We start from the raw sequence: 22,675 nt of genomic DNA, 5'->3' as shown, positions 1-22,675 counted from the left end.
AGATCATGTTTAATCCTCGAACCGCGATTGCGGTTGAACCGATTTACAAATTTTGTGTCATTAATTTTGTCAAATGAAAAATAGTCAGGCAAGAACTGATGAAAATGAAGAATCAAAATTTAATTTATACTATCAAGTTTATTTCGTTGCGGGAAAATAATTTCTTCTATTTCTCACATGATTAAAAATAATTGAAAAAAATATTATAAATTTTGCGAGCAACGATATTTGCATTTTATTAGAAAAAAGTATGTATAATGAAAACGGAGCTCCTCGACAATAGTAAAAGGATGGAATAGCATAATTATAAACGGAATTGACTGGGATCAGTGAGGGATGCTTGGAAGATGTGCTCATTTGTAGCTGGATGATCTGCAAAATTTTAAAAGATAAACTTCTAAAAGGAAAGAAATGAAAAATCCTAAAATTACCCATGTCGAAGTACACGTCTTGTCCGCCAGCGTCCTTTCTCGCCGCCTCCAAAGCGTTCCGAATGGCAAACCAGACGTTCACGCTCATGCAAATCGCCGGTTCACCAGTAGCTAAAAAAATTAAGAATTAAATTCAGTAAATTATTCACATTTTACAATTTAAATGTGCGGTGATTACAATAAATAGAGAACATAAGAAAACATAAAATTAAAAATATTAATTGTTAAAATTTTACTTACTTTTTGATCCAAGAACGCCCAGCGGATTTGGTGCGTTTTTGCGTAGGTAGACACGGAAGTCAACCGGAATGTCCTTAGCGCCAGGGGCCACGTAATGCTGCAATTAAAAGTCAATAATCTGCAAAAATAATTTTATTTTATGGTTTACCCAAAGACGGTTTTGCAAAAGTCTGCCAGAGTCGGGGTCAAAGTCCATTTGCTCCGAAAGCCAATAACCGAGACCCATCACGAACGCCCCTTCAATTTGCCCGATGTCGATGAGCGGACTCAAACTTTGTCCGACGTCTTCTAGAAGATCCACGCGAGAAATCTATTCATCATAAATATTTATTTAATAATTTAGTTTATATAATTTTATAAATTTTTTATTACCATCCTTTCGCCTGTGAGCAAATCCACCTCAACTTCGGAAATGCAAACGCCCCAGATGTTGTAATTCTTGACGTCAGGAACGTCTCTTGAAAACCTGGAAATCAAATTTTTTTATTAAAATTTTACAAATAGCTTGTTAACAATTACAAGAATTGCGCAGTCAGGTTCACGTTTGTGTCGTAGGCTTTGCGAATCAACTGGAGCCAAGTGGGGTTTTCCATTGTCGCCTTGACAGGGGCCAAACGGTCGAGCAAAATTTGACACGCTTTCATCGTAGCCTGAAAAACATAGCTTGAAATTTTGCAAATTTCGTAAATGTTTAAAATTACATATGAAACTCCTTCGCTGATGATGCTTCCACCAGAAATGTTGTTGTTCGCCCCAGTGATTGTGTTGCTCTCTTTGATTGAAATTTGGTCAATGGGCAGTCCCAAAATGTGCGCTGCAACCTGCGTCACCTGAGAAAAATTAAATAAATTTAGAAATAAAATATTTTATTTTATCTTTTTTTACTAATTAAAATTTTACAACTGCATTTAATTTAAATAATGAATTATTAATATTATAAAATATTAAAAAAAAACCTTTGTATTCAATCCCTGGCCCATTTCGATTCCTCCGTGGGCAATCGAGACTGACCCGTCTCCTTGATAGATGGACACTGTTGAGGTCAAATGGTTCCATAGGAAGAACGGGTATTTCATGGGAGTGATGGCGATGCCTCTCTTTTTCCATCGGTTGCTCTAAATTAATTTATTTTAACATTTTCTACTTTATAATTTTATTAAAAAAAACCTGATTGAAAGCGTCCACTTCTTGCTTGCGCTTGGCGTAATCGGCTTTTCTCTGCAGCTCTGTGATCAAACCGGGCAAAGGACTGTCCATCGTCTGCATGTTCAGCAGCTTCACCTCCAGAGGGTCTTTCTTCAGGGTCTTGGCGATTCGCTCCATTATCTCGTCATGGAAGGCGATTCCCTCGATTGGGCCTTAATTTTTTATTTTCTCAAAAATTATTTTCATAATATTTATATGTGTCTGACCTGGTCCTCGCACAGGTCCGTTGGAAGCTTTGTTGGTAATTATTTCGTGCGGCTGAATTTTGTATCCTTCGAGACTGTAGCAGCTCGTGAAGAAGGCGTTGAAAATGCCCATGGGCGACTCGTTTCGCGAGCAGCCGCTGTCCTGGTAGATGTTGATGATGGCGTACTCGATCTTTCCCGAGTTGTCGAATCCAACCTTTGAAACAAAATATTAAAAATATTGAATGAAATTTCTAAAAAAATTGCACAATAAATCAATCTTTTTTCTAAATTGAAAATTAAATTAAATTTGAGCTGAATTGCAATACTTAAGAAAATAATTTTGTTCCATCTTTTTACTTCAATGATTTTTAAAGATTTGTGTATTTAATATTTATTAATTGCCTGCAACAAATAATAATTTAATATGATTAAAGTTTGGTAAGATTTTTTCAAAATCTTTTGATCGGAGAGTTAAAAATACTTGCCTCGTATTCGTTTCGCTGGGCAAATCTTTTGCTGGTGGTTTCAATGTTGGTAGTGAAGGGCAGAATCAGTCTGACAGCTTTGTTGTGCTTTTTGGCCGCAAAAGAGCAGGCGGCCGCCAGAATAGCCGACCTGGACTGCTTCCCACCAAAACCACCGCCGATCCTTTTCACGTGGACTTTGACCCTTTTGAATTTTCGGTAATTTTTTTCCAAAAAGAAAATAAGCTGGTAGCATACTTGGTCGCAGGAACTCCAACTGTTCTGGAGACCACATTTTGGTCCAGGTCCATCCATTGGGTCGACGAGTAAACGTCAAAGCCATCCTCATTTGGCACCACAATGCATGACAAATTCTCCATGTACAACGGGTATTGGTTTCCTATGGCGAATTTTCCTTGAACCTTGTGAGCCGCTGCCAATAAATAATTATTTTTAAAAATTTTTAAGGGAATATAAAAAATTATTTACATTTCAGCAACTGCTCGCTTTCCTTATCTTTGCCGGAGACAACGATGCGTTCTTTTGTCATTCTGACGATTTCCATGACATCCAGCAGAGGTTTTGTGACGTTTTTGTATTTGATGTCGATCAATTCCGCAGCCTGTACCGCGGCCGCCCTGTTCGAGGCCACAATCACGCCGACCGGCTGCCCTGCGTATTTCACTGAACCGCTGCAGAAGATCTAAAAAAATTACTTATAATAATAGAAAAGCTATAGTAAAATTGCAAAAAATGTACCTCCTCATCATCAAGAAATTGTGGATAGACGCTGGAGGGCGTGAAAGTATTTGGAATGTCTCCCAAATCTGCTGCCGAGTAAAAGGCGATGAATCCTGGAACACCCTGTAAAATTCATCTTTTCACAATTAAATTTTAAAGGATAATTTCATCAATATTTAAAATTTTTAATTACTTTTCAAAACTCTGTATATTTTTGGTGTAAAAATTTTGGAAGTTAAAGATGCCATTACAAAACTTAAATTAAATTTGAGTCCGACGTTTATTACGAAACAAAAGTTATTTACGCTGGCAGCTGCTGTATCATACGATTCAATTGTTCCTGTCGACTGTTTGGTCAAAACGAGCGCTGCGTGCAACTCCCCAGGTCGCTCAGGAATGTCGTTGATGTACTCGATTTCACCTGGATTCATTAAAATGAATAAATTAATTTTATTATTACCTGTCTTGGTTGTTCATACCTGAACATTGGGAGAGGGCCTCGATCTTGGGAATGGGCTGATTAAGTGGATAAACACTTTCGTTTGTTTCATAATCCAGAGTGGAGGTTGATAAGGGCCTGGTGATAATATCGGCGCCAGAGCGATACAATGGATTCACCTTAAATGTGGCAAAAGTTCCATAATAATATTGCTTTATATCCAAATGATTAAGGACTAAAATCATTCAAGAAGAAAATATGAAAATCGATTTTTTTATGTTTTGAAAAAGAAAGCAGAAAACTTAATTAATATTGCAATTTAATTTTTCTAGTTAATCAATTTTTGATAATAAAACCTTGTCTGGATCAAGTCCGAGGAGGAACTTGTAGAAAAGTCCGACGGCCAGTTTCTTCCTGTAGTCGGTGCTGGTGCCAGGTTTGACCTGGTCAGGCACGACCTCGCCCTTCAGGGTGCTGATGGCCTGCGTAACCACAGCGGCATCCAGCAGGTTTTTGCCCTTGAGCAGCAGCTCGGTGGCTGAGGCGTGGATGAATTGGGCGCCGATGCCCCCGAAGACGAGGCGCGGGGCTTCGGCCAAGTCCCACGAAGTGGCCGACGTGACCTTGATGAGGAAGGCGGCGTTCACGTGGCTCACGAAGCTCTGCGACCTGGGCAGCACGTGGAAGGTGCGCAGGGTGTACGTCTGGTCCAGAGAGGCGAACTCGACGCTCTCGATCACTTTCTTGCTCATGTTGTAGTTGAGGAACCCTGGCAGGGTCAGCTTCACGCGAGTGTTAACTCCAGTCACTGAAAATATTAGATCAATTCAAAAACTGTGATAATTTTTTACACTGAAAACTGAATGTTGGCTTATATTTATTTTATATTAAATGAATTTTGTAAAAAAAAAAAATGCCGATAGTCGGGGTCGGAGAATCAGTAAATTTCGATTGTTGCGAGCGTTCTGATCGAGTACAACTTTACTTGTACCCAAGAGAGCTCAAACAACAATCAAAACTTTTTCCATTGTTGTGATGCGTTGACCTTGCTGACAGTTTCAAATATTTCTTTGAAAAAAAATAAATTTAAATATGAATATTGCTAATTGTTTATTTTATAGAACTATTTATTTAAAAATGAAAATATTGAAATGAATTATTGACGAGTATTTAGCATCAATAAAGCTAGAACTAAAATATTTAAAATAAAATACTAACATATATTTAGCTGTGCACCAACAGCTTCGAGAATAGTAAACACATCAGAAGGAAAGTCGGGATGTTCTTTTTTCAGAGCCAGATTGCCAGCTAGAGTTCCGATCTGTAAACAACTTAATCTGTAAAGTCAAATATACAATGAAATAATTTTTTTTGTCTTACATTTCTGATAGGAAGGCTTGCTATGTCCTCCCAGTGTTTTGCTATTTCGGTCAAATATGCGTAGCCATTGGCTCCAGCTTGACCTTTGAGGACGCGAATTGCCTCAGTCAAGGTCTTGTTGGCACCAACTGTAAAAACAGGCGTGGTGATCACCTGACTCAGCTCAGGGATGTCCTTGATGTCAATGTAGACAGTGACGTTTTGGGAACGGTAAATCCCTGATGAAAACAAAAATTAAATTTTAAGGATTTTTAGAAATAAGATCTAACCTTCTCCGGTGTTTCCAGCCACCAGTTTGTACTTTTCTTGCCCTATTTCTGCAAAGGCTGCAAACAAGTCCTCGATTTTGATGACCTTGCGCCAACTTTCAGCGCCCAGGTTGATTTTGATGGACTGCGGTTCAATTTTTTTGCAATCTCCGGCGCAGGGTTTGCCGGTTTTAGTGCAAGTTTTGAAAATATCCTATGATAAATTAAATTTTAATGATTATTTGAGGTTAACTTGTGGTTTAAATTAAGAGAATTTCCTGCCTCAATATCAGCGCACTGCTTTTTCAGGTGCGGAGGTGGCGCGTCACTAGCCATCTCTTTGTAGGCTTCCAGAATCGGCCTGTAGCCGGTGCAGCGGCAAATGTTGCTTCCGAACGAGTCCTCAACTTGTTGCATGGTCGGTTTTTTGTCATCCGATACCAAACTTGAAATTTCATGAAATAATTATTTACATATTTAATATTACTTTTTTTCTTATAGTCTCATTAATTTTTTTTTTAATTAGTCTCTTACCAATATAAAAAAAAATAAAAATAATCAACCTGAACATATTCATGACGAAACCAGGAGTGCAAAATCCACACTGGGTGCCGTTGTTTTGCGCCAATTTAGTCTGGACCTCATGGTAACCAAGCCTATTTCCAACTCCTTCAATGGTTGTTATTTCCCAGCCATGACAGCTGTGCACCGGGACCAAGCACTTTTGGGGGGGGGGGGGGGGAAATTTATTTAATTTATTATTTTATATTATTATTTTATCCGCACCGAGTTGATGGAGACCATCTCTTTGACCGTGGCTCCCGGACGCTGAATTTTGGCCACGACTATGCACGCTCCGCACGTGCCCTCGTCGCAGTTGAGTTTAGTGCCGGTGAGTTTCAAGGTTTCTCTCAAGTACGAGGTCAGGGACGTCGTCACCGAAACCTCATTTCCGACTAAAATTTTAACTTACTTAGAAATCTCCATGGAATTTTAGTATTCAAATGTCAGACCAGTGACTGTCGCTCCGTTGACAGTGAAAGTAGATTCTTGCAACATTTTCTCCGCGCTGGAGCCTCTGAAAGAAAAAAACACGCACAAACGTGACTGGGAATGTAAAGAATTTGAAATGAAGCTTTCAAATATATGACCAGCTAATCATTGAATGTGGGATTTTTGTAATGGGTTTCGATCCATTTCTCTAGAAATTTTTTAATTTTAAAGAAATATCAATGTGTTTTTATTGTTTTAATGAAGAAAATCAATAATTAATCATTCAAGAATTGAAATGAAAAATTATATAGGTTTTAACGGGTTTAAATTTATTTACTTTTTGTAAAAACTTATAAATCTTATTTTATATAAAAAAAGAATACAATTTTTATTTTTAATCACATTTAATAGAAAAATTTAACAACAAAAACAATAATAATTACATTTTGTAATACTGATGATATAATTTCTGTCTCTTTCAACGTTTTTTGTGGACACCAGATTAAATACTGCAAGTTAAAAGTTAATGAGATATCAGTCTTTTTAATCACTCGAATCATGTGAGCGATATAGATGAATGCAGATGGGCCATCAATAATTAAATGTTATTTTGGCCGATGAATTTTGCAACTCTTATGTAGCGAATGAAAAACTCACTCCACATAATCTCAATGGTTGAACCCAACAATAAATCAATAGAAAAGATAAAGATTGCTTTATCAAAAAACTCTCACCCAGAAAACAAAGAGCTCCACATGGTGATCGTGCCTGTGATCCTGCAGCTACTGGTTGTGCAACGCTAGAGCAAAAGACCCACTGGGTCTCACTGCTTATCGCAGTCACGTGTTCCACTCAAATATTTTATGGTGGGCCAATCAAAACCAATCAGTTCCCTTAACGTTAGTGTGGCGCCACCTTAATTGACTTATTTCAAAGATTTGATCATATTTATCAGCAAAAAAATTTGAAAGCTTGATATTTAAACTCAAGAAGCCACAATTTTCACAAATAATTTATTTCCATATTCAGGTCAGCAGTTTTTTATACTTGTTGCATTAATTTTTTTTATTTTTACTTTCATTAGAATAATTTTTTTTTGAATTTTAATTAAAATTAAGTGTCATTATAAAAGTTGTCATATCAAACGGGAATTTATTTCTAAAAAATGATTGAAAAAATAAATTAATTTCAATTTTGGAATTAAGGTAAAGGAAATTATGAATTGCAAATTAAAAACATTTAAAGAGATATAAATTTTAAATTTTAAAAATAATTTATTTCTATAGAACTTGTATACGAATTTAGAGCAGTCGATCAGGAGTCTGGTTGGTCATTCACGGGAAACACATTCCAATCCTCTTAGCCAAAGGCGGAGGAACAGCATTGCCAATCTATAACAATTAATATTAATAACAATCTGTTTTTGTGTCCAAATGCCTCAACAGACTACTTGCAATGGAGGCATGTAAATAAAATTGAAATCTAGGATATTTAAAAAGCAGAAAAATGTTTTAACTTGGCCATTAACTTTGAGGTAGTAATAATGATAACAGCTCTTATTCAAAGGGAAAATATTGAAATAGTTCGTTTCATTAAAAGGACAATTTTATAATTTATTACCTGGCAATACTTGGCATCCAGGGACCCACTGAACTGAAAGTGGTCTGGGAAACCCTGAGACCGGGCGAGTTCACGCACAGAGTAGCACCTGTGGAAAGTTGGATGCAGTACTGCGCCCTGTTTGAAAACCGCACGTCAGTTAAACTGAAATTTGAAATTAATAATTTGAAAAATTACCTGCTTCCCGCTTGGCTTTGGAGAGGTGATAGTTGTTTTGAATGGCTCAAAATTGTGTAGTCTCGAGTACGATTGACGGTAGTGTCCATTTCTGTCTCCTGAGTGACAGAGGAACCACGGAATGAGGGTGTTTCCTTGTTTGACACATTCAATCGTTTTCTTCGAATTCTTTTTTAACTGGCAAGGGCAAACTTTTGTGCCTTCCAAGTACTTGCTAGAAAGTGAGAAGTTAAATTTTAATATTCGCAAGATATCAAATCAACAAGATGTGAAAATCTTACAGTTGCTCTACTTTTTTGTCATCTGGCAAGTAAGTTTCAATGTTTGGCAAATACCTCCAATCACCGCCACAAGGAATTAAACTCACTCTCAGTGTGTCGAGAAGTGACAAAACTTTAATCGTGTGATCGACCAGTTGATTTGAAAGCTCTCGAGCCTGGAAAATAATGGATTTAAAAACAAATTATAAGGACAATAGAGTAATTTTTGTTTACTTTTTCTTGAAAGATCGTCCTGCAGTGTGAGTATGTGTTATTGCTGGACACTTTCTCTTTGCCTTGGATATCCGGAAGATCTGATATTGCGTCATACACATTTGCTGTTCTAAATGGTGCGTCTCTGCAGTTTTGGTCAACAATGGCTGTTCCATCGTCGATCTGACAAAGATTTTCGTTAAATATAATGAAAATTTAAATTACTAAAAATTACCGGCTGAGCATCAAGATTGAGAGAATGCGATCTGTGGTTGAACACATGCGTGATTGTTGGCAAGTGAGGCGGCTTGTTGCCAGGGAGAGCCCCAAGGATGATGATCCTAGTGCACGCAGTCGGTAATCGTTACATGCATGTTAAACTTACAACAATCACATTATTACCTTTGGCGGTCTTGCGGCACTCCATATGCGCCTGCTTGCAGGATTCCAAATCTCACCTGATACCCCATCCTCAGGCAGCGAGCGATGACTCTTTTCAGATAATAACCCTTCTCAGCGAAGGCAAAGTTTTTAACGTTCTCAAAAATAAAGAACTTTGGCTTCAACAATGCTATGATGCTGAAGAAAGTAAACACCAATGAATTCTGCAAATTACAAAAAATATTTCATTATTAATTCGCACAATTTATTAAGAAAAGTTTCCTCGAAAAGTTTTTACTCGCTAATTAATTAATTAATAACTAAATAATTTAATGATAACCGTTCGCAAAAGTTCCTAGAAATAATCTCTCCGACAGTTAGACTCGACATTTAATTCTTTAGCAAAAATGTTTTTCATTCAGAACTTCATGCAGGTGAATTTGTTTTTAAGTAAATTAAACCTACCAATTTTTTGCTAGTCCTTTGCCTTCGAATATGAATTTAACAATAATAATCCTACTTAATATGACTCAAATATGATGAAATGCCTCAATTTTAAAAATTTGTACTCTGATACCATAAGATATGACGTATCTCTTGGTTGTATATGATTTTTTCAAGTTGCAAATTTTCAAGGAGCACAGGTCAAAATAAAATTCATGGACCTTTATGCCAGGGTCAGTTACCTTTAACCTTAAATATTTATCAAGGAGCAATCTAATAGGAGCTGACACAATTTTGCCAACGTTTGTATCGTTGGCTTATAATGCAATTTAATTATTTACAAAATATCCCGAAGACCCCAAAATTTCTGCTTATGAAAGTGATTTGGTTGTTGGAGCTAAAAGTTTTTGCAGAGGATTTGACTCCCCTGGAATTAGTTTCATCATCGAGCTTCAATTTTTTTTTTGCGGAAGAAATATTTTTTGGCTAGATCTAGTAGGTATCCTCCGCGAGCTTCATCAGTTTAGAAATTGAAAATAGAACAAAAAATACCAAAAAAGACTTAAATTGTTAAGTTGTTTATGGTGATTATTATGCAAGGTAATTTTATCTCTTATATAAAAGAGAAATACAAATTATTTGAAATTAATATCTAAAATGCAATCAATATTTTAATGGCAGTTTTTAAAGTTGATAATAGACGCACAAGATTGTTGAATAATTAAGAAGCAAGGATGCTATGGGCGCTTTTGAGTTGAGCGCGAGCTCAGTGCGCTCAAAATTGCAGTCAGCAAGTTTTAAAGAATTAATCCCACAGCAATAATTTAAAAGAATTTTTTAAATCTGAGAAACTCTGGACATGCACAATTTAGCTCTTCCATGGTCATGAGTTGCATGATCGATATCAAGCAGGAAAGTTTAAATCATAATTTAAATTCTTTTATATTTAATATAAAGTGAGTTGTTGATTTTTTAAGAAAATACAATATTCTACTCTGCATATTTTTTGGCTGCAGTTTTCAACAACAAACAACTCACACAATCCATCGAGGAAAAGTCTACTTAAAATTCAATCCCTATGAATTAACCCTCAATCGTGACGTTCTGACACAAAAATAAACTACTTATTTGCATTTGAAATTGCTGATTATTAAATTAATAATCATAATATACTTTAAGCTGACGTTTTATTTAATTTAATTTTGAAAAATAGCTTATAAAATAATTAAAATATAAAAATTGCATTAAAAGTGTTCTAAAAGAACATCAGCGTATTGCATTGTTTTCTAGATTTTCATTTAGTTATGAGGCCAAGATTCTGACATGTATTTGTTCCTTGGATTTTTTTTATCAAATAAAATGATTGTTAATTTGAGCGCACAGTGCTAGCGCAAGAATTTGAAAAGTCATTAGCGCGAGAGCAAGGTTGCCCATGAGCGCGAGAGCAAAATTGTTTAGCGCACCCATTGAAGAATCAAAGTTTCCGCAGTTTTAATATTGAATATGAAAAGTTTGTGTTTGGGTCAAATAAATTCATTTTATGGGCCTAATAGTTGCACGATTGAGAAATTAGGCAACCGGCGCATCATTAGCGTTGCTCAAGTTGCATAAACATTTTACCTGAAAGTTGAGAGCAAGAAAAAGTGGGCATATATAAAATTAATTGCGAAATTTTTATGGAATTTTTCGTCATGCGCGGTACACACTTCAATTATGTCAACCATGTTAATTTAAAAAAATGTCCACAAAACAAGCAATCACTAAAGGAAGGAATATTTTGATAAGACTGAAAAAATACCTTGAGCAATGCTGCTTTTCCTTGGGAGTACCGATTCAACCTCGAAAATCCTTGGCAGGGTGCACCCCCCATAACCAATTCCGCTTCACCCTTTTTGGGGTAAGACTGCCCTTTGTCGTTTTGAATTTTTTTCTGTGCAGTTGAAGTTAAAATTATTAAAAAATTCATTATTTAATATTTTGTATAATTCTCACCTCCTTCATGTTCTTTAACATCAGTTTCGCGTCTTCATTCAAAACTGTCACATCTTTGAAGTTTACTTTAAGGGACTGGGCGGCATCTGCGTCTCTCTCCACAGCCCACTTGGTCTCACACATGCCTGCCTCATGTAAACCTTGTGAGAGACCACCACAACCAGCAAACACATCCAATGCTTTTAGCCTCTCAGTCGGCACTTTGTGATTTGGTGGGTGAACAGGTTTCTTCGTCTAATTTCAAGCCAGAAAAGGTATATTTTTATGATAAAAGTGTCAGAAAAATTTTTTATTACCTCTGGGTCCATGTGGCCGATGGATTCTTTAGCTACGTTGGGAACGTCAGAAAGTGTATTGGAGCCCAACGTGTACTGTTTATCGTAACAGAATCTGTTGTCTCCTTGCTGAATCCACTTAAATTTTTGAAGCGGCAAACGTTCTTTGTAAGCCACATAAGCTTGCCCGACGATCGCATTTGCAGAGATTTCTTTCACTAAAATGAGAATAACAAAGCAAAATGAAGAAACATTATTACTTAATTTTAATTACCCTCCTCTGTGTAGAACAACTCGTGAGGACAAATTGTTTCTCGATTAGGGATTTGCGTGTCACTTGCTTGTCGGAAAACCCTAACTTTCAGCTTAACGTCCTTAGCATCAATTTCGCCTGCTGGGCTAGCTGTGATTTCCAATATTTGACATACTCCAAGGACTGTATGCTTTATCTCCAAAGTCTTACTTTTGGCAACGCGGTAAAACTCGGTATAAACATCAGGGTCATATTCATCCTAAATAATTTGTCATTTTAACAAAAACCAATCAATAAATCATTTAAAGAGAAACCTTTGAGGCTGGCAATGTGTCAGGGATAGGAGACACAAGTCTGGTAGTCAGAGCATATGAACCAACACAGTAAGATTTTCCTTTATACTTGAAGGCAGACTATAAATTTTATTTAAATTAATTACAATAAATAACATTAATATTTTATATCTCTCACCCCGTCTTTCTCCATCTGGACCATTTGTCCATATCTTGTTCTCTCCTTTTTCTCACACAAGTCGCATTCGTTTCCCGTTGTCGGACCCAGACTTGTGAAAGCGCCGCTCTTTTCATCAAGTCTAAATAAGTAAAAGGTAAAAATTTATTATTTTCATACCAAAAAAAATTAGCAGTGCAGCAGATAAAATTACCTCATCTGGTAAAAACCCGTTCCACTTGAGCTTCTGTTTTTGTCGAAATCTGACTTGTGTTGAATCTTTGTTGGCTTTCTCAATATTTTTGTTGTATGAACATCCAAACAAAGATTTGTTCCGAAATATTCATTTTTCTGTTCAAATCCTTTCAGATAAGATTCTGAGCTTCTCCTAAAATTTCAGCAAAAAATTACCATATAATAGTGATAACTTGGAGTTTCTTACATGAACACCTGGACGTGAAGTAAGTCCCCATCTTCGTAGATGATTCGGCCAATATAAGGGCGTTTCAGCTCTATTTCTCCAACTTTAAGCAACGTTTCGTGAAAAAACGAAACAAAACCTTGTAACTGCAAGGATGCATTGCTGTCGTTGGTAGGTTTGGTACCCATTGATGCTTTCTTCGTGCCTTTCCGTTTGAAGCTGCCCTGTCTCAGAAGATCATCTCTGCCACCTTCATTTTTGTCCAGAACTTCATCTTCTCCCTCTTTTGTGACTGCTTCATCTCTGTGCAATTAATCAAAATTTTATTTTCAAATGAAATCCAAACCAAAATATTAATTAGCAGACTTGCGCTTTTTCTTCTTTGAGAGTGGAGTTGAAGATGAAGACGCAGCTGCAGAATTTCGCTTCCTAAAAAATTGGTAAAAATACGAAAATGTTAACTGACATTGCTTAGAGAGTAAGTTTTTAAATGGCAGATCACGATTATTTTTACAAATATCGCCCTTTTGGCAAAGGCCCACTCTTCAATTTCCATTTTTTGTAATCTCCCAGACATCGCCGCAGGTGAACGATCGCCTTTCATCAGAAAATTGGAAAAAAGCATGAAATGTGCTCTTTTTTAATACTTTCTGCAAAAAAATCTCGCGGTCTCCAAATCATCGCTCTTTTGGAGTGCTCGTCGTCAAACTTTTGGCGTTATATGATTTATTCCATCACTTAATATGATAAAATAGGAATTTACAATTCATTCTCATTTTTATAAGAAATACAGAGGTGTCCGAACTGTTCAACTTTATCGGCGGCTTTGCTGAACAGAATTGGTGGTGGAAATTTGTCCGGCGGAGGTTCGCGGTCAACAAATTGTTCAAAGGTAAATAAATAAAAAGCACCAAATACTGGTGCCAGGTGTTGGCTGGCGCGTACCTCATTTTAATTTGGCCTGAAAATTAATAGTTGATTTCCTTGGAAAATGCCCGAATCGGAAAAAGCCAGAATGAAGGCAGCAGCAATCCACCCAAATCTGATAAGAAATTTGACTATCATTGCGATGATCTGATTAATTTGGCTTTTAGAGAAGTTGCTGGTGTTTCTAGTTAAATTGAAAATTATAAAAACGATTTTTGAGCTGGCTTACTCGCGTTTAAAGAACCCTTCTTTCATCTGCACAATTGCAGGCCGGCTACCACTGCATCAAGCACTTAAAATGAATTAATTTGTTTTCAATAGCCTGAAACATTTATTTTCTTTATTTTTAAGATATTATTTATCATTTCATCAGGATCTACTCCTCAATCTCCTGCCTTGCAAAAATATCCCGCACCAATCTATCGCTCAGGACTAGTGCATGCAAATTTCACTTTCGACATTAGGCACAATCCGTCGTCCGGCCAATTTTCAAGGATGCGCAAAATAGGGCAAGCTCACCCATGACGAGGAGTTTTGGTTTTTTTTAATCTTAAAGCGACACATTTAAATATTTTATGAAATTTTCACTGCAATAAAATATTGGATCAACTCTTTCTACTGAAAAAATATATTTTTGGGGGCGAATTCCTATGCTGGGCAAAAAGACTCAGTCTTGTTATCATTACAATGTGGACAAATAAACAATAATAATATATTTTAAATTTAATTGGAGCAATGTTATTGTTTTTTCGTCCACATTGTTAAAATACATTGTTTAATTCAACTGTCGAAAACAATGTATTTAAAAAAAGTAATTGTTAAGCAAAACGGCACCACTACTAGCAAGAATTTTGCTAAAGCTTTGATTAATGATGAATCATCAAAAATACACAAAAATAATTGCCGTTTATAGCCATGGTGCTTGAAAGGGGAAAATATTTGCAGTCGCAGAGGCTTTTCGATCGACTCCAAATTTTAAATGAACAAAATCGGCGGCTGGCACAGCTGGTTCAAGAAAATTTGCACTCGTGCTTGCATTCAGGACCTCATGTCTTCACACCGCGGCCAAGGTTTAATTATTTAACATTTATCTCGCGCATATAAAATTAAGTAAATTTTTTATCCTTTGTGGGCTCTCCAAGTGCTTACTTTATTATGGAGTGCCGGAAGAGGGCCGAAAAGGCACAAGGCCAAAAACGGCTGAGCGGAACAAGGCCAAAAAGGAAAAGGACAGAAAATGAACAAGGCCAAAATACCGGTGAAAACTAAATAGGAAGAACTGGTTTCTTTAGGAAAGCATCTATTACCGTGCTGTGTCAACCCGTAATGCCTGGTCTACACTGCACGGACTTGAACTTGACTTGGGCCGAAGTGGGCGCAACCTGGCTTGAGGTTGCTTTCCGAGTTCCAATTCAATATGGTATATTTTTATGCAGTCCAAGAGATCAATTTATCTTGTATTGTGTTTCCCCAAAATTTCTGTGATTTTCTGATATGTGTCTCGCCTAAAATTTAAGTATATTTTGCTGAAGTCTTCTACAAAAATTTTAAATTTTCGTCACTTTTCCAATGCAAAACGGCCGCGAAGGATTTCGGTATCGGCGCGCAAAGGATCTTCAGTTTAAATGTTTGCTGAGCTGAACGCGCTCACGATTATCGATTATTTTACAGCTTTTGGCCTTGTTCCTTTTCAGCCCTATTCCTTTTCGGCCTTGTTCCGCTCAGCCGTTTACGGCCTTGTTTTTCGGCCCTATTGCGGGACTCCTTTATTATAATGCAACAAGAGTTTGTGAAAGTCGTCGGCAGGGGTTGACCAATCAAAACCTAATTTGGGGGCCTAATAGATCATGTCGTGAGTCGTAATCTTTGACCTTGCCAACAATATATATTTATATATCCTGCTCCACATTACTATTTATGCTATTATTCTTATTTATCTTTATTGTTCAATAGCAAAAAGTTTTTTGAACCAGCAGAAATCTGCCAAAACGCCCCACAGCAAAAGAGACTCGGCCGCCGCGGCAAACCCACAGTACCAAAAAAGCAAAAGAACAGTCACTTTTAAATTGCTGGCCACATATTCTGCACGCAGAGACAAAATTTCTCTTGTATAATGAGTGGCCCGCCCTGGAGAAAAAAGCACACCGGCCGAACTTACTTGAGGCTGGAGGTGCACTTGATATGCATGTTTCAAAAATATTAAATTTAGTGCTTGATTTATAGTATTAACATTATAGATAAATATGATATAATAAAATTTAATATATTTAATTTTATTTGTTCATATTTTGATGTATCAAAAATAATAAATTGACAAGTGGCGATAGGAAATTTTGTCGAGCCAAGAGCACTTTATTCAGAGCAAAAGGTGTTTTCAAAGCATTGCAGTTTTTGACCAACACTCTCCTGTCAGCAAATACGGATTATTTTGTATTACGATTTAAAAAAAAAACGTTGCTTCGATGAATTTTAATTGCAAGAAAGAGTTACATCTGATAAAATGAGAGCCAATATTGTGTAACCTCGGCCAATTTTCGTTCTCTTTGTGCCCCCGGCCCTTTGTTTGGGGTGAGTTGAGTGCTTGCAAGGTTTTTTTTTTATCAAAACTGCCGTTTGTAATACTTAAATCTGTTGAAAACCCCAAAATTATGATCCCCAGAATTTTGAATGCCTTGACAAAATCTTTGAAAGTCCTCAAAAACGATGAGGATCTTGTTGTAAAAGGGGAAAGCGTTTGTATTAGAGGACAAATTCTATGACTTGAACAAGTTCTATCATTTGAATAATGCAAATATTAAAATTAAAAAAAAACTTTATTACTATGCATGTGGTGGTGTATAATGCTTAACAAAATAAATAAATGAATAAAAAGAAAAAGGAAGGTCTCGGCATGTAGACGTTCTTGAAAGCATTGAGGAAGCACTTTTAGCTATTTTTAATCAAGGTCCTCTCATTACAACTGTAAGATGAGCAAATTTGAATTGTTGCCATGTGCTCCAATTAGGTACAATTTTACTTGCACATAATCAGATTTAATGATGATTTAACGATGATTATTGCTCAAATTTTAAAATAAATTTAATTACAAGTTTTACAAAAAAAAAAGTATAATTTTATTTTTAAAGTATTATTTGAATTAAGAATCCAGTTAATGTTCGAAAGACGGTATTGAAATTGAATAATAGACGGACATGATTAATACATAATCAAAGAAACAAAGTAAAAATATGCAGTTGAAACATTGAATTTTTAAAGTCACGGTGTTGTGGCCAAAGTAATTCGTTTGATGGAGCTTTTAGTCGCCCGATCGCAGAATAAAGAGAAGTAGGCAGCCCGAGCGACATGTATGTTGCGCGAGTTGCCTAACCATGATTTTACTTTTAAAATGCAAGAGCAAACCACCAAGGAGTTTAATTATAGATGGGATGGGAGCTCTATTCAATAAGCTGGAAGAAAAATCATGGTATATAAAATTTTTTTATTGTTTATTCTGCTACAGTTAAAACTCTACTCATAAGAAGAGCAATGAATTGGTCTTCGGACTCACAAGGGAGGTGTGCGGATAAGCAAAAATTGATCTTAATGAAAATTGGCATGGAGGTGGGGTTGACCTTCAGGAACTACGTGTTGAAGTTCATTAGTCTCGATCTACCATGGTTCGGCCTATAGAGCCGCCGAAAGTTGCCGATTTTTGCGTATGCAACCCCCACGTCCCCACCGCCGCGCTCTCTTCTGCTCGCTGCTGATATAGCGGCAGGCGGAGAGGCGAGAGCAGCGCGAGAGGGGCTCGCTCGCACAATGCATGGCGAGTATAGCGATTTTGATTAACTTTGAATCGCTGTCAAAATTCAACGGCTGCTCGTACTTGAAAAATTCCAACGCCATAACTAAATATGGTCCTTTGAAAACCACACCCGACGTTTTGTATTGTTTTCTGGCCACTAAACACACAACCAAATCAATAAATACAGAAAAATAAAAAATTACAAAATAATAGATAACCGTGGAATATCTTAATGAAATTTACAAACTGATTTAATTTAATATAGGCAATATATTTCCAAGGTCAAAGTACTTTATTTTCACCCCACATTCGTTTTACGTAAGGGTTTGTGTTGAGAGCTGTATCTCGGTAATTACGGGACCAAATTTCAAAACATAAAATTGAAAATGATCGCGAAGAACTGTTCTTTTTGGTTGTGTTAAGCAAAATAATTTACAAAAATTGCAAGCATAAAATTTATGGCATTTTTTCAAAAATTATAAATTTTTAATGATTTATAAATTTTTTGAGTTTTTTGCGCTCTTGAGCTGCAAAATATAAGTTTAATTGTTTATGCTGTTAATTTTACTTGATAATTTATAATGCCTGTAATTTCAATTTATGATATAAAATTTTTACTAATGACATTACACAAAATTGAAAAAAATCCGTTACGAAGTGTGTGCAGTGAAATAATTAAATTGGTTAATCAGTACATACAAATCAAGCTACTTACTTAAGAGGGAAATCTAGGCAATATTTTTAATTTGCCCGCACCGGAAAAAGAAGTGGTAAATAAAACTAATTGTGAAACGTGTGATAATTATAGAGCCAGATTTAACTTCGACAACACATATAGGCAAGCTTAAAAAAAACGCTGGATGGAATCACAATAAATTGAGCAAAAAGCAAGAAAACAAATCTTTCAAGGCCGCAAGAAGATATAAGAGTGGCGGCGAAATGCAAGGTTGCGACTGGCAACACTGTCAAAGGTGTGAATATTGAGAGGGCTAGTTTTTAATATTTTTAATAATTAGTTTTTTTTTATTGGTCGATTAATTAGGAGTATTATTTTATATCCTTTAGAATTATATTTAATTTTATATTATATAATTTGGCATGCTAAATTGAGAGATTTAACATTATAAATTGCGAGATTATTTTATTATCAATTATACTCGAGTGTGCGCTCCCTGCTCGTCAAGAAAGAAGAGACAAGTTCGCCGCTCCCCCGAAGTCCGTGCGCCCTACCGGTTTGCTCTGTGTCACATTAATTATCTGTCATGGACGTCACGTGATGCATTCCTAGATTTTAGACCACCCTTATTGGCTTTATTTTTAAAGTTAGGAGGAGTTTTTCTCCTCAAAATTTAGTTCGGGAAAATAAAAATCAGACCTCGTTCACCGGCCGTCAAACGCAGATCTCCAACTACAATTAGCCGTTCAATAAGTTGTAATTGATCTTGTTGAATACAAAATTGTGTCAACCCCAGGCGTGTTCATCCTGCCGCCGCACTCATTTCAGAGAAAAGGTTTGCATATATTTTGCGCGAATTGTTTGCCCATTGTGTGTACTTTTATATATTGTCTTGCTGTTATTTTTACTCCGTTCTCTCTCTCCGAATCAAACAAAAAGTTCATCTCTCATAAAAAAAGATATTGTTAGTCTGAGGACAAGGCTCTTTTAGAGGCTTGGGCCTGTTCATTAATTATAAATCAATTTAGGCAAGACAGGAATTAATTCTCGCAATTAAAATCCATCTCTCAATCAAATTTACTTTGTATGTTAATTCATAAATCATAGTTATTTGTAATCTTAAAAAGAAATTTTACAGTGGAAACACAACATACAAAATTAATTAATTATTGTGCAATTAAACGAATTGAATATTTCAAAATAATTAGCTAGCAATATTAATAGTTATTGAACTTATAACAAAACTTGATTATTTTATTTGTATCAACCTTGCAATCAACAGAATAAAAATCCTCTAATTTCACTGTAAGAATTAGCCAATTTAAATTGACAAATAAAATCCTTTAGATATTAAGAAATTGAAATGCAGCAATTTAAAACTTATAAATAAATAAGACCGCTATATAAATTTAATATTTATTTATATCATAAATAACAAAATTGCATTTTAAAACAGACCAATCGATCATTCTGAAAGTTCGTAATCTGACAATATAATTGAGACGTTTAAATTAAATAATTTAAAGCATAACTTTCAATTTCGCTTTCCGTGAGAGCGACGCTTTCTCAAAAGCGCGCCCTTTTGTAGCCGAAGCGCTTGACGACAAAAGCAGGAGAAGCCGCCGCTTCCTTTTCTCACACATCTGGCCAAAACGCACCCACGCTCCGCGTCGCGTTTTGTGTGTATTGACTTTTGTATTACCGCCACTTGATAATAGTTTACATAATAAGCTAATCTCCTTGTGACGTCTCAATAGTATTGAAAGAGGACGGGCGAGCGCGTCTGAATCTGGGGCCGTGCTACATTATTTGACCATTTATAAATATTAATTAAGGAGATATATTTATAAATAGTTAAATAATTAATTAATTAAATTGGCCAACCCCCAGGTTCACGTACGTATTTACATGGTGTCAGAATAATTACCTATCGCGCGAAAACAATAAATATTATTTCAATTTCTTTTAATTTACAAAAAAAAAATTAAAAAAAAAAAAAAAATCATAATCAAAATTTTTTCAAATTTTTTTATTTTTTATTTTTATTTTATTACTCTCTTTCTTAATTTTATTTTATTTTATTTTTTATTTTTATTCAATCAAACATTTAATCAAATAAAATAAAATTTTTTTTCTTTTTTCTTAATTTAATAATTAAACACTATTTTCATAACAGAGAAAATAAGTTGAAAATATTTTCTCAATAACCTCAATAAATTTTATTTTTATCTTTTATATTATTGATTATTTAAAAATTGGCAAGCAATTTTTATCATTACAGTGATTTTATCAAACTTTAAAATAGGTAAGCAAAAAACAAAAAAAAAATTATCCAAGATTCGTTTGCACAAAAAGTTTTCAGTTGAAAAAGAAATTAATTGATAAAAAATTACCAAGTTCTGACAAATTCGAAATGGCAGTCCCGCCAGCACCGGTTATTGGAGGGGAATTAGTGAATCTAATTCCTACTTATTCGGGTAAGCCGGGATGCACGCCGCATATCACAGAATTCTTAGAATGTATTGAAGACATTGGCAACAATTTAAATTGGACTGACACAATAAAAATATGCGTCGCAAAAAGTAGACTGGTCGACCGCGCTAAAACTTTACTTTTCCGAAGCTCGTATAATGAAGAAAAAAAATGGGATGATTTTTGTAAAAATTTAGTCCAACTTTTTATGAAATTTGAATCTTTAACTGAAAAAATAGCAAAATTTTCTCTAACTCGACAATTACCGGATGAACCTATACTTGATTTTGCCGCACGACTCCGTTCAGTTTATATAAATGCCAGACCTCCCAATAAGAAAGCAACGGCTGCCGAGAAAAAAGTTTACGACGAAATATTAAATGAGCAAATTATGGCTCAATTCATTCAAGGGATTTATGAAGAGGATCTCAGAAAAAGAGTGATCGCTCATCATAAAGATTCATTTAATGAAGTTTTGCAAGCCGCAATAACTGAAGAAAGCGATTTTCGCTTAAATAAAATGTGTTCCCGCCAAGCTGTAGTTATAAATGCAGTTTCGTATATGGACGCACATGACCATCTGGATTCCATTGAACTAAAAAACAGAAGCGCAGTACAAAAAGGTCCGCGTCTTGACTTTTCAAAATTGTCTCTCGAGGACGACAAAAATGAGCCACCCGCAGTATTGCCACCCACCCAACCCACCAAAAGCCAGCCAGCTCCTGTCGCTGGGCCATCTAATGTTTCCGGCCAGCAACAGAACCCACCCCAACAGCACCCACCCCAGCAAAGACAAAACTTCTCTTCTTACAGAGGGAAAAATAGATACAAAGGACGTGGCCGAGGCCAACAGAACAACGGTTTTCGTTATTTCCCGCCGCGCTCTTATTATCCTCCGCAAGCGTTTAATCCGTATGCTTTTCAATATTTCCCTAACCAGCAGTCCCAAATGCAGCAGCATCAAGCGCCACATTTCGGACAACAAGCTTTCCCAAATTCTGAAAACTCAAACACATTAAAATGCCTCTATTGTGGAGACCCTTCCCACGTCATGAGAAATTGTCATAATTTTAAAGCAGATGCTGAGAAAAGGACGCCAAACACATCCGGTCAAAAAAACTAGAGCTGTCTTTTTCTTTTCAGCCCACCTACTTAGAAAAAGACATAAACGCACAGGGCACTCTTCCCGCCGAAAATTATTTTCTCACCGAAAATGAAAGAGATTTATTGGTTGATTTTTTTATAAGAGAAACAGCTAAAGATTTAATAAATATTATTAAAGATTTAAATGTTCCTTATAAAATCAATATTTCCCATTTAAATTCTTTCTTTAACGGTGGAAAAATAATTAGCGATGTATATGTAATTAAAGTAACAATGCCTCAATCAAAAAAAAGAAATGTAAAATTACTTCTTGACACTGGCGCCGCCGCATCAATTTTCAATAAAAAATATTTATTAATGTCCAAAGTAAAATGCAATAAATTTGATGTAGATATAATTGGCGTAACACGAAATAAATTAAACTCAGAAGGAGTTGCTAATTTAAAATTCAGTTATCAAGATTTAAATTTTGAAAAAGATTTCATAATTGTATTAAATGATGATATCAGTCTGCCAGTATGTGGAATTTTAGGCACTGATTTTTTCCGAATTTTCTCTGCAGTACCAATTCTATCAGAAAACATTTTGTTCGTATATAATAAAAAGATTCCAATTTATCCATTAAAAGCCAATGATCTTAATAACGAGGTGACTGTAAATAATGTAAATTCACGGATCCAAAATAATGTAAATTCTTTAGCCTCCTTTGATTTCTGTGGCGGAGCTCATAGAGATAAGAAGGAATCAGAACTTGCAACTTTTATTAGAAAAGATTTACTGCTCAATTTATCCCCCAAAGAAAAATCGTCTTGGCCCCAAGCTACCAACGCATCGGTTGAGCATACTTCTTTTCGAAACGAGGGACAAATAGCTCAGTTGGAGATGACGAAAGAGGA

General features: G+C 35.7%; 1 protein-coding gene across 2 annotated transcripts; it reads right to left on the bottom strand.

Annotated features, from left to right (window-relative positions):
- Positions 1-165: 165 nt before the first annotated feature.
- On the bottom strand, positions 166-7,161 carry LOC132195860 (xanthine dehydrogenase/oxidase-like). 2 transcript variants are annotated; one of them, XM_059618122.1, is made up of 26 exons: positions 7,065-7,122; positions 6,774-6,839; positions 6,351-6,415; positions 6,124-6,293; positions 5,901-6,058; positions 5,620-5,782; positions 5,359-5,551; positions 5,090-5,307; positions 4,928-5,030; positions 4,066-4,517; positions 3,750-3,888; positions 3,576-3,691; positions 3,289-3,393; positions 3,019-3,232; positions 2,788-2,962; positions 2,551-2,734; positions 2,084-2,279; positions 1,839-2,029; positions 1,628-1,786; positions 1,373-1,501; positions 1,191-1,321; positions 1,044-1,137; positions 820-981; positions 672-768; positions 432-542; positions 166-372 (listed from the first exon to the last, which is right to left on the bottom strand). In XM_059618122.1, exons 3-26 carry the CDS (start codon positions 6,394-6,396, stop codon positions 305-307), a joined length of 3,774 nt encoding a protein of 1,257 aa, XP_059474105.1. In that variant the 5' UTR covers positions 6,397-6,415; positions 6,774-6,839; positions 7,065-7,122; the 3' UTR covers positions 166-304. The 2 variants fall into 2 exon arrangements, with proteins under 2 accessions (XP_059474105.1, XP_059474104.1); XM_059618121.1 differs by lacking the exon at positions 6,774-6,839 and having other exon boundaries at positions 7,065-7,161.
- Between the last annotated feature and the right edge of the window lie 15,514 nt (positions 7,162-22,675).

Source organism: Neocloeon triangulifer, unplaced genomic scaffold (assembly GCF_031216515.1).
Source record: "Neocloeon triangulifer isolate White Clay Creek 2 clone unplaced genomic scaffold, ASM3121651v1 ptg000011l, whole genome shotgun sequence".
NCBI lineage: Eukaryota > Metazoa > Arthropoda > Insecta > Ephemeroptera > Baetidae > Neocloeon > Neocloeon triangulifer.
The sequence above is the reverse complement of the archived record's forward strand: the minus strand, read 5'-3'. Positions and strand labels throughout refer to the sequence as shown.